The sequence below is a fragment of the Cyrtonyx montezumae genome, unplaced genomic scaffold (assembly GCF_038088225.1).
Source record: "Cyrtonyx montezumae isolate F1298 unplaced genomic scaffold, pur_monq_1.0 scaffold_3, whole genome shotgun sequence".
NCBI classification, from domain to species: Eukaryota; Metazoa; Chordata; class Aves; order Galliformes; family Odontophoridae; genus Cyrtonyx; species Cyrtonyx montezumae.
This window is the reverse complement of record NW_027072034.1, coordinates 117,594,999-117,611,082: the sequence shown is the minus strand read 5'-3', so window position 1 is coordinate 117,611,082 and position 16,084 is coordinate 117,594,999. Positions and strand designations below refer to the sequence as shown.

The following is a 16,084-nucleotide window of genomic DNA, read 5'->3' as shown; positions in this document are numbered from 1 at the left end:
ATATTTGAACCACAGAGAATAACCACAGATACGAAGTCCTCCTTCAAAGTATACATTTCCCTTGGTCTGTATTCGTAATTTAGAATAGACAAGAGTAGAAAGTAGTCAAAAGTGGAAAAAAAAAAAAGGATGCATCTCTACAGGCAGAGAATACACACTTGCCAGCCTGAAGTATTCATGTGTTCCACACATAATCACTTGACACACTGATGGGCTGAGAGGGTCAGGGCTGAAGATGATTCATGGAAATGGGCAACACCAACATTCTGCTTGTTACCCACGGGTGGCCTGGCCTTCCTCATATCAGCAGTGATATACACCGACCTCAAAGCCAGAGTATCATGACTTCCTACTCCATAAGCAAAGGGGGACATAATACAAGCCAAAAAAGAGGAGACAAAGCCAGGAGAACATCAGTGCTTTCACATGGCTTGGGAGCCCACAGTGAAAGAGCAGGGAGAGTTTTGGCCAGGCTGCCTTAAGAAGGCTGGGCTGTTTTTCTTGCTTAAGGGTATTCATTAACCCACACTCCTTTAGAGAAGAAGCAGCACCCTGGACGGTACAGCAAGCAGCCACTGAAGAGGCAACATTCACAGAGTTAAAACAATAGAGCAGGTTCTGTCTGTGCCTGAAAGCAATAACTGCATGTAAGCCTTTACATCACCCTTACCCTCAGTAAGAAGTTTGTCTTTAATTAGCCTGTCTCATTGGAGTTGATGGTGAAGAAATATGCATACATCTCATTGTCAGAGAGCAAACAGAGGCCTAAGAGATGTGTTCTTTGTCTCCAGCAGTGGTGTGAGCAGAAGGAGCAGTGCAGGAGGCTGCACCTGCCAGAACTGCTGGTGGCTCCTCTGCACCGCCTGACCCGCTATCCTCTCCTCTTGAACAATATCTGGAAGAGGAGCACAGATAAAACAGAAAAAGACTCTATCTGGTCACTCAAAGAGAAGATGGAAAAGTCCATACGTAAGTACCTATGGTTAAGTCAAACATGCAATTTACAGTTACCAAGTTATGTGGTTTTTTGCTCGAGGCTGACCTCCCTGCAGGGATGCAGAGAGGATGTGCATGCCTTTCTACAATCCCCAGTCCCTCCTCATTCCGTAGGAAATGATTGGTGCCACCCCTGGGCCCTCTGAGCGAGGTCACAGGACTCCCACATCAGTGACTCACTTGTGTTGGCCCAGAGTCATCTGCAGCGACATGGAAACAATTAAGAGCAGATCACAAATTGGAACAAATCAAGAAAAATCCCAAACAAAGTAGTCTTTGAGTTGGATTTATGTCTGAAGAGGATTTGTTGGGGCTAATCCTTAATAGGATAAAATACCACTCACAAGGGGGATATTATGCCAGTGACCTTTTGCTAAATGACAGGGTCCTACCAGGAAAAGCAGCAGATGAGCCATCAGAGCTCCAGCTTTTTTCTAGCTATTGTAGAAAAAGAAGGGATTGGTCTAGAAAGTTTTCTTTTTGTTGTGACTATTTCTTGCTGTTGCTGAATTCTGTTCTAAGAAATCTATCAATTCAGTCTTATTCAAGAAACAATAAACAAAGCTGTGGATTCCTTATGGTCACACATCTGCAGACAGGTTTATGCTCTAAAGGCAGCTCTAAGAAGGAAGACCACAAAATTAAAGACAAGACAGTGCATCACTCAGATGCCCATCTGGCTGATCTCAGCTGGCAGAGACACAGGCCGCATGCCACCAGCAGCACTCAGGGCAGGACCACCTAAAGCTGCCCACCAAGATAAACAGGGCTCCAGCAGGGTAGGGTCCTGTTCACCCCAGGGGGCAGCAGGGTACACAGCCAGGGTACAGCATGTGTCTCCAGTTGGGAACTCTCATCATGACCCCCATCGCTGATCTTTGGGCTTGCCCCTTTCCTTACTGAGGTTGTTGAAGAAAGCAGCCAGAGGGCTTTTCCAGTCATTGCTCCCAAAAAATAAGGTGTTTTTCTGTCATTAAGGAGTGGAGCTCTTCTGGGACGAAAGAAATGTGGATATGGCCCCACAATGCCATGGGATATCTAGGGAACTTTATTGGCAACAAAAACAAAGGCCCTTGCAGTATTCAGGATTTGCTTACATTATCTCTAAGGTTACCTCTAAGGTAAGGAAAACCAAGACAGGAGCTGTCAGCCTCTTTATTCACAGACCTGACTAAGGTCTGCCATAATTTGTCAATAAGTAAGCCAGTGACATAAGGAACAGCACCAGTTCCAGAATTCCTTTTCTGGTGTATATGCGCATCATCTGAAACAACCTTTTGCAACATCATTCAACACAAAAACTTCGAAGTTAAATTGTAAGTCCATTAAACTTTCTCCCACAATGGCCCTCAATCAGCAAAGACTGAAATCTTCATTTTTCACATACTGAGGCACACCCATTCCAGTTAAATACTTCAGCCACTTCTAGCAATGCTTCTTCTTAAAAAGCTCTCCTTAATTTCAAGTCTTTTAATCAGACTGTACATAATGAAAATTATTTTTCTCTCATCACTTCAGTTTAGAAAGGCAGATTTTTTTCCAAGAATTTTTAAGGCAAATGTTTAAATGAGTTTTATACAATTCCTCCACTTGCTAAGTCAGATTAATGGATAGCACTTTTGCATTCAGCAGTGAATTCAGGCCTGTTTGAATCCATAGTTTGATATCCTGCTGATCTAAGAAGAGTTTAGTCATTGTCTCCAGTGAAGCCAGGACTCCATCCTTTGAATTCTACTAGAGATAACCGGTACTCATCACCTTTAAGAAAGCAGCCTATTTTTTTTTGCCAGCCTTGGCAGTAACTGATGCTTTACGTATTTCAGGGGATCTGGAAGGTAAAGTCAAGTGGTTGGACAACTTTCAGAAATTCAGGCAGCTCCATGAGGTCATAATTTGGCCTCAAGTCTGGGATCGTGACAAGAGATTCTTTGTGCCAGAGGTAAGCAGAATTTTTAATGGTGTTTTTCCTTGGGGAAGGCCTAGCTTGCTATCTATAACATAGCCTCAAGTCAACTGGTTGTCTGTACTCCAGTTGCAGTGGGGGAATCTGCACCAGCAGGAGCAGCCACAGCCTAAGCATACAAATGCTGTAGGTGAACGCTTGGACTGCACACAGTCCCCTGGATGGCAGCATGGATTGCTCTCTGCTAACATCCCAGAGAATACAATGGGATGAGCCAGGAGGACTCTCCAGTGTCTTCTTTTAGGGAGTAGAATAAAATGGGGTAGATATAACCATTAATACTTTTTTTTTTAAGCAGCGGAGCAAATAAGAAATATTTGCTTCTTCCACTCTTCATGGTAAGCTGATTTCCTATTTCTTATTTAAATATCATTTAAAAAGTTACCCAGCATCCCTGGGAACATATGCACCTTTCTTTTGTGGTTGCTCCCTCACCCAGACAAACAGACTTTAAACAGCTTTATGGTAATATCATCAGGCGAGTCTCACCTCAAGGATTATGTCTATTCATGCGCAGAGCTGCAAAAACCATTACATTTACTCCGGAAATGAAAAACCCAGCTTAACATTTCAAAAGCTTAAACACATTTAAGCAATAGCATTGCTGAAGAAACTCAGCCATGCTCAGTTTGTAGTGGCATGGTGTATTTAGCCTGATACAACAGTATGTGTGGTTTCCATTTAACTGTTGGGTGCCTCACAGTTTGTAATCAGATGTGTGTGATTCCCCATTCTCTCACTCTTTCTCTTTTTGGTGTAGTGTTTGAAGCAAAACTTGAGAGAGAACAGCAATGAAAACATTTTGTCTTCACCAAGCAGACTACTTCTTCATGATGGGAGGCTGACACTGGCAGGTAATGTTCCTACATCCTGGTATTAGGGGTCAGCTTTGGAAAATTACACTTTGTTATGGCAGCCCAGGATGAATTCTAAGACAGTATTTGGGCAGCTGCAGGAAAGAAGAAGCAAACATCTTGTCAGAGAGAGCCTGAGAAATAGCCAGACTGCCAAAGGGATGAGTAATGCTCATGATTGCTTATCTTCACATCTGGACATTCAATCTGCCAGGTGCTCAGAAAATCAGCTTGACTTGCCTATGCCTGTCACTTAGAGGGAGAGTTACACTGTCAGGTTTAAGAATTTGAAAAAAAAAAAAAAGAAATAAATAAAAATCAGGAAGTTTAGACTGTCCTATACAAAGTGTCCCACGTGCCTGGGAACTGATATCAGCACCACATGTTGCACACTATTTAAAATGAAAAGTCAGATTTTCCTTCTTCATTTTGTAATTCATCTCTGCTAAGACTGCTGCTTTGATGCAAAGCTTGGAACAAGGAGGTAATACGTAAACAACAGCAAGCTGAGTGGCTTCCCTTCCATCAACAGCTCACTCACCAGCGTGTCACTAATGCCACATAGAGCAATGCGGTCCCATATCACTGTGCTGATCTCTACTGCTGTGCTCCAGCTACCTACCACCCTGGCAGTGCTGAGAGTCACATCTCCAGACTCACAGGTACCATCACAGGTACCAAACACCGTGGTTTTCTTTCCCACACAGTGACAGAGAAGGTGCAGTACCAGGGACGTGGAAAGCAGAGGGAAAGGTTACTGCTGATGCATATGGGGTGGTGGGCAGTGGAGGAAGAAAGCCACTTCTGCCAGCTTTCTCACTGTACTTGTTGCTCTCTTGACAATGCATCAGCAGACGATGCAGTGACATAAGGGTGGCCATCGGGCGGCCACATTTCTTCTTGCAATACGTAATCAGAAAATGGAGAAGGCGTGAGGGTAACTCTTACCCACAACAGCCAGCTGCCTGCAATCTGCAATATTACAGCGTCTGGTATCCGGCCACCTGTCTGGATGAAATATCTTTCAAGACAACTGAAATATAATTCTGCACAAAGAAAGAAGCATGTCCTAATGTCACACTCCTGATTCAGACAAATCTGTTGTTAAGGTGAATTGTGCTTCTTTGAATGAAACTGCAGCCACTGAGACCACAATTTGATGTTTTCTAGCAACCTTAGAATCCAGAAGGAAATACTAGAAAGTTTCTGTTTAAAGAAATGCAGGTTCTTTGTCAGAACGTTCAAGTAGCAAATAATCCTTCTGCTATCAGTTTCTATTTAAAAATACCACAATCAAAAATGGATGGTTGGGTTTCCTGCTTATAGTCTTCTGAACTGGCACATAAGATGATCCTCATGGCATTTCCTTTTCAGTAGTTACTGAAGGTGTTTTATACAATCTTAATGAAATGACATTTCAATACAAGGCATTTCAGAACAAAGCATCCAAGAAAGTATTTTATCATCCTGCAAATTGCCTGGAAAGCAATAGCTCTGAGCATCCCCAATTCGCAGTGAAGAGCAGCTCAGTTTTTCATGCTCTGAGAGGCTCTCCCAGTTTACAGACTAGCTAGAGGACTGATAAGAAAGGATAAAGCCCGCAGCAGAGATGGAGAGTGATTCTGGAGATTAAATAGGGTAGCAAGTTGAGACAAAACAGGGAAATGAAAGAGAAGTTGACATAAAGGAATAAGGAGGAGCTGTAAAGAGGGAAAAGATCAAAGGACAAAACTGCAAATCCAGTCATGTAGAGAGGTTCCTGAAGATTCTTAAGGTCAGATTTCCAGCAAGAAGTTACTTTAAAAATTGCTCTTGCTTCCATTAAATTATTCCCCGTCATTTCTACAGCAACAGTAACTGATTTTTCAGCAAAGCAATTTCTAGACTTAGAGGTATTCTCACAGACACCTGTTGTTGCATTTCTCACATCCTCATGACTTTCCAAACAAGGAAGATAAGCCAACTCTTGATTTGTGCGGTTTTTGAAAGCCTTTGTGACACCAACTAACATTTCATCAAGGTGATGGTTTGTGCAAAAGGCCACAGGCAAGTATTTATGGGTACCAGGAAAGAGTGGTATTTCACTACTTCCTTTTCTCTGACATCTTCAGTAGGTTTCTTATTTACCAGGTAGGATTTGCTAATTTGTAGCACGCCAGCTGTTGTATTCAGAAGCACTGCAAGTGATTCAGATCACTTCTATGGGCAGACAGGCAGTTGTTTTTGCATAACAAGATAGCTACTACAAAGTACAAATAATAGCCAAAGTTATGAGAAGACGTATAAGATATTTAAGCACCATGTTTGAGAGCACAGACCAGGGGACAAGTAGTTGTGTACTACGCTGCAAATCATGCTTCTTTGTTAAACATTCTGTAAGATGCAGTGATTCATTGATGTGCCACCATGTAGAAATAGCAATTCCTTAAAATATTCCTTAAAAATTCCTTAAAACGCCATCATATTGATTTTTTGTATTTATTTTCCTCCTCAGAAAGCACGAGGCTTCTTGATGTCTACCTCTTCCTATTTGATGATTTCCTATTAATTACCAAAATTAAACGTAACAAAAAGGTAAGAATGTATAGATGAGTATGTGATTGCAGTTGTTACCACATTTTCCATCTCAATAAATGAATGCACCATTTCCAGACTCAGTATGTTACAGGAGAGCTACAGACAGACTTTCAATACTGGACTATAACATTTTGCTGATGCTGTTCTTATATGCTGGATTTCTTGAGCTCAGAAGTTTCAAGAATTTAAGTTTTATAATGCTCCTCTTATAATTCAGTCCAACCCAGACATCTAAGTACTGCTGGAAAGAAAAGTTAAAAATTGAAGCATATAAAAAGATGTTTAGAATTGAAAACAAAGACCAGCCCAGTTGTGTGTTGCCTCTCCTCACCCTGGTTTCCCTTAGTTTAAAATGGAGATATTTACTCTAAGATAATGCATTACTGATGAGAAAGAATTCTATATGAGATGAACTTTTGTATTTAGCTACCAAAGGTGGCACTGGATGACAAAATACCTAAAGCTTACATGCAGAAAAGGAACCAGCTAGTTAAGTTTACAAAGTTGGTGTAAATTAAGTCGAAGCCAAATAATTAATTTTGAAGTCAAGAAGTTTGGGTTGAATTTAGAGATATTAAAATAATAGGAGCAGTTGTTCCACCTTTATAGGATATATAAAAGTTGTCAATCTAGAATCATTCGTTGCACAACTCCATCTTATAGCATGGAGGGGGATGAAAGGAGCGGGGATTCAGGGGGTTTGGTGCCTCCTGGCAAATCTCACTGAGAGTCTACCTGTGTACATGTCAGTGAACATTCCAGCTGAGGTTTGACTCATCTGGGGACCCAACAATTCTGTGTTCTGCACGTTCACAAGGGGAGACAGAGAAACACACCTCCAAGAAATTGAGAAAACCTCCTGATATTGATAGGACTGGTAGAAGAGGATCTTTGACATCTTTGTTTTCTGCCTGAGGACCTTTATTGTGGTTCTATCATATCATTTCAATACAAGGTATGTCTTTGACAAGAGAGTTCCAGGTACTGATGAGTTTTTCTGAGAAACAGTTTCTGATGTTGCTCTGGCAAATAAACCTCTGAACGCTTTTGATAAGAGAGAACACATAATTTAGGGCTGTTTATTGCCTGTACTTCATGAGCAGATGGCAGACAGCATACTAATCCACTTCATTTTCTGTTCTCAGAAATATGGAGGCTCAGATGCAGGCTTAACCCTTGTCTGTCCTTCCATTGCTCCGGAGCTGCAGTCGTTTGTAAGAGAAGGTGTGTTTTGTCAAGTCTTGGACCAGCCCATCCCACTGGACAGACTAATACTGAAAAACGTGGACCCCATCCACGTAACAGGTGCGTGTCTGGGTGCATGTGAATGTTTTCAAAAAAGCTTTCTCCATGGATGGTGTGTGCAGCAGTTTAAGGGTAAGACATTATTTGCCTACAAACCACTGCATGGAATGCAAAGGCCTCAGCAGTGGTTGGCTTCACACATCCTCTCTTACCATGACCTTCTGACACCAACGTTACAGCCCATATCTCCCCTTGCCTGAAACAAATACTTTCATATGACTTTCAGGTATGTTTCATTCGCCCCACAGATGGCACGAAGACTCCAATGACTTCTTCTTCATGAGCCAACTATTTTCTTACCATGGATGGAAATCCTCCGCCCTAAGTCAATGCCTCCCTTCTTCTATACCTCCAAACATGCCACCATGGGAAACCACTTGCAATAATGCCTGGTGTGCCTTAGGGCACAGTGGGGAGGAGGACTGGCCTCCACAGAGAGTGACTAGTAAAGCTGGATGTTAACTAAAGTAGTTTCCCAAATCCTAGGTTGAGTGAGGGAGGAGACATGTAAACAGTCAGGTCTTCTCTTTAATCTGAGCCACCTCCACAAGCTCACACACCTTAATCTAACACTGCCAAGTCCCAGGAGACTTGTATACCAAAGAGAAATAAGAGAAATACAAATCTCCAGGCTCCAGGGCGTGACAGCCATCCTAATCCCAAGGACTAGGAGGAGAAGCTCAGGAAGCTACAGCAGTCTGTAGAAAATCAATAAATGTGGAAAATAAACCTAGAGCATGTAAAATTTATGATAACCTTGAAACACATTCACCCAGAGTAATTAGCATTCAGCATCAATGCTGATAGGAACTAGAGGTAGGCAATAAAAGGCAAATGACTAAAGATGAGGTAAGTGGATGAGTACAGAGAAGAATAACCTTTTATTTAACCATGCTCCAGACACTGTCTGGCTGCCTGACAAACCTCCCAACCAGCCCAGCATAAATCAAGCCAACACAGCAGCAGTTCTGGGCTGCTGGGAGAGCAGGGCAGCAGCCCCATGGTTTGCACATACAACACTGGGCATAAAAGCCACAGTTCAGGTGTCAATAAGATTTTTGATTTTTTTTTTCCAGCCAGCATTTGCTACGCTCTAACCAGAGTCCCTGTGACACAGTCACAGCCAGCAAAGTCACCTGCTGCAGACCAGACCAGTCTCTGGCCCCAGGCTACAGTCCTTCCCAACACTCTGCACCACATCACTGAACTTCTTCACCACATATTCCTACCAACACCATTACAAGTTGTAGACAGAGTAGTCTCCAGTGCTTACTTACAGTCTTGCAATACCTTGGAAGCCTCATCCTAATACAGCACCCACTGGAGTAGAGTACAATAAAAATAAGGATTAAAATGACTATAGGGAGCTTTCAAATTTTCACCATTTCACAAACAGCAATAAGCAGAACAGCCAGCACCACTGGAAAATGTGCCTTTGCAGAAAAAAAAATAAGTAAAAAAAAGGATTAGAAATTCTCAGAAATGTGTGACCTTGGGGAATGCTGTCAGTTTATTTGTAACTCAGGCAGTGAGGTCATGGCAGAAGTAAAAGATCAGTTAGAGTATTCTCAGGAATCTACTTCAGCAGGGCAGTGTGGGACTGAAGTGAGCCACCACACCAATCAAAAATCAAAACTCAGTTGTTTTTTTTATCTACATACATTAGCTTGCCAAAGGCTGATCCTATTTTAGAAAGAAAAATACCTCAGTACAGGGATTAGAAATAGGTATGTATATTGCAGCACTATAGAGATGCATTTTTGGCAGCAGGCAGGATAATGCTGGCCCAAAACCTCCCGCGTTGCAGTGAGTAGACACAAGGCACAACACTGTATTCATACTCCCTGTGAATGTCAGGACCTTCCTCAAGATATGCCATTTTAGATGCGAAATAGCAGAGGTCTGTCTCTGAAGCCAGTAACACACATTCTGACTTGGAAGTTACTCTCATTTTGTTTGATAATGACTCTTCTATAACATCAGTTACAATTTAGTCCACTTGAATGGAAGCTTATTAAATGACCTTCAGCCTGACTCAATCCTCACGCAGCTCAGCTGCTTTTAAGTAACTGAAAACTAAAATTAATACAAGCAGAATTATCTTTAGGAAATAACAAAGCTTCCCACACAATGAAAATTAACCCCACAAGGGTGCATCGTCCTATTAAGAATGAGAAGTGATGGCTATATGTATCATGTCTTCAGTCATCACCAATGTGATATAAAATTGGGGTGGCAGCTGCACGAGGGAACTTGTATCATTTCTTCTGGCTTGCTTTTTCTCCACAGTTTCCAGCCTGCGAAATGCTTTCCTAATACAGCATGAAAATAGGTATCGGCAGTGCATAGCAGTCTTCCTGCTACAAGCACAAACAGAGTCTGCCAAGGTATGTTGCTGATCTTTTCTTTAATTATACAACTGCACTTACCCTAGAGGAGGATCACAACTGTGATAATTATAGAATCACAGAACTGTAGGGGTTGGAAGGGACCTCCGGAGATCGAGTCCAACCCCCTGCCAAAGCAGCTCCCTAGCCTAGGTTGCACAGGTAGGCGTCCAGGTGAGTCTTGAATGTCTCCAGAGAAGGAGACTCCACCACCTCTCTGTGCAGCTGTGCCACTGCTCCGTCACTGCACTGTGAAGAAGTTCCCATGCACATTTGTGTGGAACTTCCTATGCTTCAGTTTATGGCCATTTCCCCTCATCCTATCGCCACACACTGCTGAGAAGAGTCCGGCCTCATCCCTTTGCCTCCCACTCCTTAGATCAGATCCCCTGAGTCTTCTTTTTTCAAGGCTGAACAGACCCAGGTCTCTCAGCCTTTCCTCATAAGAGAGGTGCTCCACGCCCTTTAACATCTTTGTAGCCCTCCACTGGGCTCTTTCCAGGAGATCCCTGTCTTTTTTGTACCGGGGAGCCCTGGACACAATACTCCAGACACAATACTCCTCACCAGGGCAGAGTAAAGGGGGAGAATCACCTTCCTCAACCTGCTGGCCATGCTCTTTTTAATGCAGCCCAGGATCCCATTGGCCTTCTTGACCACGAGGGCACACTGCTGGCTCATGGCCAGCCTGTCATCCCCCAGGACACCCAGGTCCCTCTCCTCAGAGCTCCTCTCCAGCAGGTCATCCCCAGCCTGCATCATTGCATGCAGTTATTCCTCCCTAGGTACAAGACTCCACATTTGTTCTTGTTAAACCTCATCTGGTTCCTTTCTGCCCAGAACAAACCAGACAGAACAAACCAAAAAATAGCATGCTGGCTCACATTTTATTTACTACAGAATTTTTACTTTTGAACATTTTTTGTTGTTGTTTTGTTTAAATCAGGGTTGATAGCAGGTTTTGTGTCTGAAAAAGATAATTTCTGATTGCTAAAATAATTGCATAATAGAAAGGAAGACGGAGAGGCCCTTCAGAGAATCCAGAAAAAAATAACCTCCCTATTCATATTTGTAGTACCCAAATCAGAAACCTGTATTATGCTTACCTATGCATAGTAAAAACCTGCAATTTCATATTGAACAGATCGTATGATTCATTCTACTGTTATATACATTTACCCCTCATTTTCACATCACATTCCTAGTAGCAGTGCTGTTTATAACCTCTGAAAACAAGGTAGGAACCTTGCACTGCTGGAGTTTGGTTCTTTACTTTTTTGTTTGTTTTTTACCCTGTCATTTGAAATCCATTCTCTAATACCTACATCGAAAATGTGACTACCAGTGATAGTTATTTTCCATATAAATCACAGTAGACCACCTTTTTCGGGGTGAAAACATGTTTTAGCAACAAGTAAACTCTTTCCATTTCCAAGCCACTGGTTCATACTTGGAATAGGTACATCCTCAAGAAGTACTTACCTGTTACTGAACAGGAGAGGTGATATTTTAAACCTGTCTGCATGACAGATTGTAACCACCTTGCCAGTGTCTTACAGTTTTATTTTACTATCAAGAAAATACATCACCAAAAGGCTCTTTTCACAGCCCCATAACCAAAGACAGCACACAATCCAGCCCCCCGACATTTATTTTTCAGTGATATATTTATCTCATTCAGGATGTACACACATAAGAAACAACATGATGGGTCAGTAACCAAATTTATTAATCCCAGCATAGCATGAAGTAGAGCAGGCTGCCTCTGTTCACACATTTTTGCCCCTGCATCAAAGTTCAATGACTCAGTGCACATTTAAGCAGGAAGAGCAGCCACTGAATAGGCAAAACCAAACCTCTACAGAGGGAGATGCACAGCAAGACCTCCAGCTTGTAATGCTGCCAAACAATTTGCAATGTTTGATCACAGCAGTTCTGAGACAGCTCAGCTTCCATGACCCAGACCATCTGAACTAGCCCAGAGAGGAGTTCAGTTTTTTAAAGCCCTCTGCAGCCATCATCTCCCATCTTCAAACTTGGATGATAAAGAGCTGGTGCTGGTCAGCATGGTGCAGAAAAATGAAATTCACATGGCAGCATGTGACAGACCTCAGATGGGTCAGCCATTTGTGGTGTTGATAGCACCAGAGTCATCTTAACCAGTTTAACAGGGAGCCCAAGCTGCAGGGACTGAATTAAACGATAAACAAAAAATAATGAGCAAAAATAGGTAAAATAGCCAGCAGCAAATGTAAAAGCAGAGAATTAAAATCCCATCTTCATACCATAAAGAAAACCTTCACTGGACATCTTTGGCCTAGAACACAGTGATGTGCTGTGGCCTTCACAACTGGGAATATGGGCTCTGGGACAACTCATGCTCACTTTGAGAATGGAAAGTCTGGGCCTGAAGAAACACCAAATAAGCTGAAGGTTTGTGGGTGTTCATCTTTCTGAATTGCTAGAAATTCTCAGATTGCCTAGGCTTACCGATTATTTTTCTTGTAACAGGAAACGTGGATGTCACAGATAGAAAGAGCAGTCTCCAATTACATGAAGCAACATGAAACCAAGAAAAGCACTCTTCTCTGTTCCCCTGCTGAATCCTCTGAAATTTAATAATGCCAGCAGAGCTCCAACAGAAAACTGTTGTGGTAATAGCACTGTTATTTCCTCCAGCTTGCATTAACTTTCTGAAACTCACAAGCTTCTGACTCGACTAAACAGAAGAGACAAGTTTTGACCACAGGATGTAGGAATAATTGGAATGGGAAAATGAGCCATGCAACAAATGCATCACTCTTGGATCCCTCTTTGCTTCAGCTTGGGGAAGGCTCTTCCCCTCCAGGGAAGTGTTAATACAACCTGTTCTTTCCTAGAAAAGCAAGACAAGGAAAACACCTACATTGGTGAGGAGAACTCATTCACCAGAAGCCTAGAACTCTACAAAACATATTCACAAACTTCACATAATTAAAACTATAGGTAACTCTCTAGTCATAGCTCCCATGGTTATTGCCTCTCTTCTGTAACATTGCACACTGAAGCTGTGGGAGTAGATAAGTAAAAGCATATGTTGCCTTGAGTCTCCACTAGTTTTTATTTTTATTTTTTGTGAGGAGCCTTTTTAATGCCCCATTTCTTCAAAAAAGGTCATTCTTACATCTAACACTAAGGTACACTACAGAAACCACAGAATACACAAAAAGAGAACATAAGTGCAGTGCTGCTCCACACATAATGGGAACTTCTTTTTTACCTAAATTTTTTTCACAACATTATTAATTAACAGATCTGTCATCACGAATTATTTATTCTCCACAAAACTGAACCCCAAAGGCAGCACTATTTCTTCTCTTTAACTTGAACTTCTGTATTAAACCATTTGATATTCACTACAGTTCTGCATTCCATATAGTACACAGCTGCTAATCACTTCATTTTTTTAGAGATACAAGAATTGACCCACAAAACAGTCAGCATCTGCTTGCCACAACACTCTCAGAGGTTAGTACTGAGGGAGAAGGGTGCTCTCACCAGGCTAGCCTTGGCTAAGTGCCTGAAATTAGCCACTGTCAAGAGAGAAGAGACGCCCTAGAACCACACAAAATTGTCCTGCCACATCTCCCACTTGCTGTGCCAAACCAGATAATCTCCCTAAGCAGGGAAGTTAGCCTTTAAAGTACACTTTTTATGCAGATGAGGACTATGCAGAAGAATTCAGAAGCACCTTTAGAACTGTCCACATTACTCACAATTAAATCAGCACACTTCCTTATCTCTGTTCTGACATCAATTCAGAGTCATAAGCTCAGACACTGCCCCTAATCAAGCTCCATCCATCAGGATGTGGTGGTCTGTTTTATCCCTCTCCACTAGTTCACCTCTATACATACAGACTCCAGACCATAGATTCTATACAGACTTACCTGGCTCACCATCCTTCAGATGCAGTACACGTTCTTGCTCTTCCCCTTTACACTCACGGTAGAGATTTCTGTCACAGCTTAACAAGAATGCAGCAGCTATCCAGGCTTCACACCAAGCAGCGAACGTGGAGAACAAGAGAGCAGAACTAAGCATACACAGCAGATCTACTCCAGGAGGCCATGCAAGCTGCAAGCACTCAGCCACAGCTTGGCTCCAACAGCTGTGCTCAATCCCCACTGATCCGTACCCAGCTGCACCTGGTCACACTCTCCCATCCCAGCTGCCTCCCCAGAACCTCACAGTATTTTGCAACCAGAGATGTTTCAAAGAAAGATTTTTAAGCCGAGAGAAGTTACACCTGTCAGATAAAGCCCTGTGCTTTGCGAGCTATCACAGGGGGAGTTTTTGTGCTTCTGTATATTTTTTGCCAGAAAGGCCATTAAGACAGGTCTGCTCAGTTTACCAGGCAGCTCAACAGTCCTGGAGATCATTTCCTCAAGGTCAGTACTTCTCCAAAGGAAGACACGCTAGGGGAAGGCAGTACTCATATCCTGGCTGCGTTCAAGGAGAAAAACTTACGTAGTCTAAAGATTCCCCAGAAAGCAATTGAGGCAGAAATGAACTTCCCAATTTGAACTGCGTTTCAGAGAAGTCTTCTCTCAAACTTTCTCTACTGTTTACGCAGAGATCCTAGGAAGATCTGCTTCAGTTTCTAAACATAGTATTTACAAATGCTCCATAATTCAATTGCCACTTTATCATGGGACTGATTGCACACACACTGATCACCTGGCTTCTCCCTCTGCTCTTCATGAGGCTTCTGTCCAACAGGTGAACAAGTCCTTAATCTGAAGAAGCAGAACCAGCACCTCAGTTAAGTCCCCCAGCTATGCCAGGTGCCAGATTACACTGAGTGCAAAGTCTGACTGACAGAAAGTCTAACTGAATCCTGCATGCCCAGCAGCATCGTGCCATCACTCGGAAAGGAAAAATTACTTTGAATTAAACTTTATTACTGTCTCCTCATGAAAGTTTTCACTGTAGCTTCCCGCAGGTCTAAAAAGTCAGAGAGTACAGTTTGCTCTCAAATGCAGGCTTCCCACCAGTTCACTTACACGATGAGATATCCCCCTTTTCCAAGCAGTTTGCTGTCTAAAGCGAATGACAGAAAGGTCTGTTAGAAAGGTCTAATTTTTTTCTTTTATTGTCATTCATCAACCCTGTAACAGGTTAGAAAACAAAAATTCCATTTCAATAACATTTCATTATAGTTTATACAGAACTGGTTGATGCATGGTGTCATTTTCTCATCCAAATCCACAGCCACCTTTCAAACCGCAGTTTAGGAATTACAGTGCACGTTGGACCAAATTCTTTCACAATGTAAGGCACAACTACATGGTCACAAGTAGTAAACACAAACACTGAAATAGAACTTAAGAATTAAACTTCAGTGAAAAGGAAACAAAACCCAAACACACTCATGCAAAGTATACCTACCAAGATGGTATGATGCGGTTTAAAAGAAGCACGGTACTCTGCAAGTAAAACTGTGTCATAAGGCTGTTATAATACATCACCTCTAAATAGCAGGTAAGAACTTCAAACTTCTTCCATTTATACTTTATACAATCATACAGAAAATAAATTGTATGTGCGATATTCACATCTGCAATAATATACTGATCATTAAAACTCAGGAAGGAGGCAAACAAGACAATGCAGTTTGTGGCACGCATCCATTACAGAAACCATTCATCGAGTTCACATCTCGAGTACTGAAGAAAAAAAATACTCAATTAATGGTACATTCGGTGAATGAGGCTATCCATAGCCAAGCAGCAATGCTGCACACAGAATTGTTTTTCCTCAGCAGACCGTGATTATGAAAGCCTGTGGTTATGGTTTGTCTCCTGTCTACCAGCTAGAGTTTGCAAGACTAAAACTAGAGAGGTTAAAAAAATACAACAGAGTTTACAGTAACTTCAAACTATTAGATACTTCCAAACACATAAAAAGAAAGACTTATTCTTTTTTAATTATTTTTTGGTGATAAACTTTTGTGATTTTGG

General features: G+C 42.0%; 1 protein-coding gene across 1 annotated transcript in view; it reads left to right on the top strand.

Moving 5' to 3' along the window:
• Positions 1-12,701, top strand: part of PLEKHG7 (pleckstrin homology and RhoGEF domain containing G7) — a 30,027-nt gene extending 17,326 nt beyond the window's left edge. Inside the window, exons 10-16 of the mRNA XM_065743177.1 lie at positions 795-969; positions 2,820-2,935; positions 3,720-3,813; positions 6,308-6,387; positions 7,536-7,695; positions 9,985-10,082; positions 12,594-12,701. Coding sequence (XP_065599249.1) covers positions 795-969; positions 2,820-2,935; positions 3,720-3,813; positions 6,308-6,387; positions 7,536-7,695; positions 9,985-10,082; positions 12,594-12,701 — 831 coding nt within the window. The remainder of the gene's footprint in view (positions 1-794; positions 970-2,819; positions 2,936-3,719; positions 3,814-6,307; positions 6,388-7,535; positions 7,696-9,984; positions 10,083-12,593) is intronic.
• Positions 12,702-16,084: the final 3,383 nt, after the last annotated feature.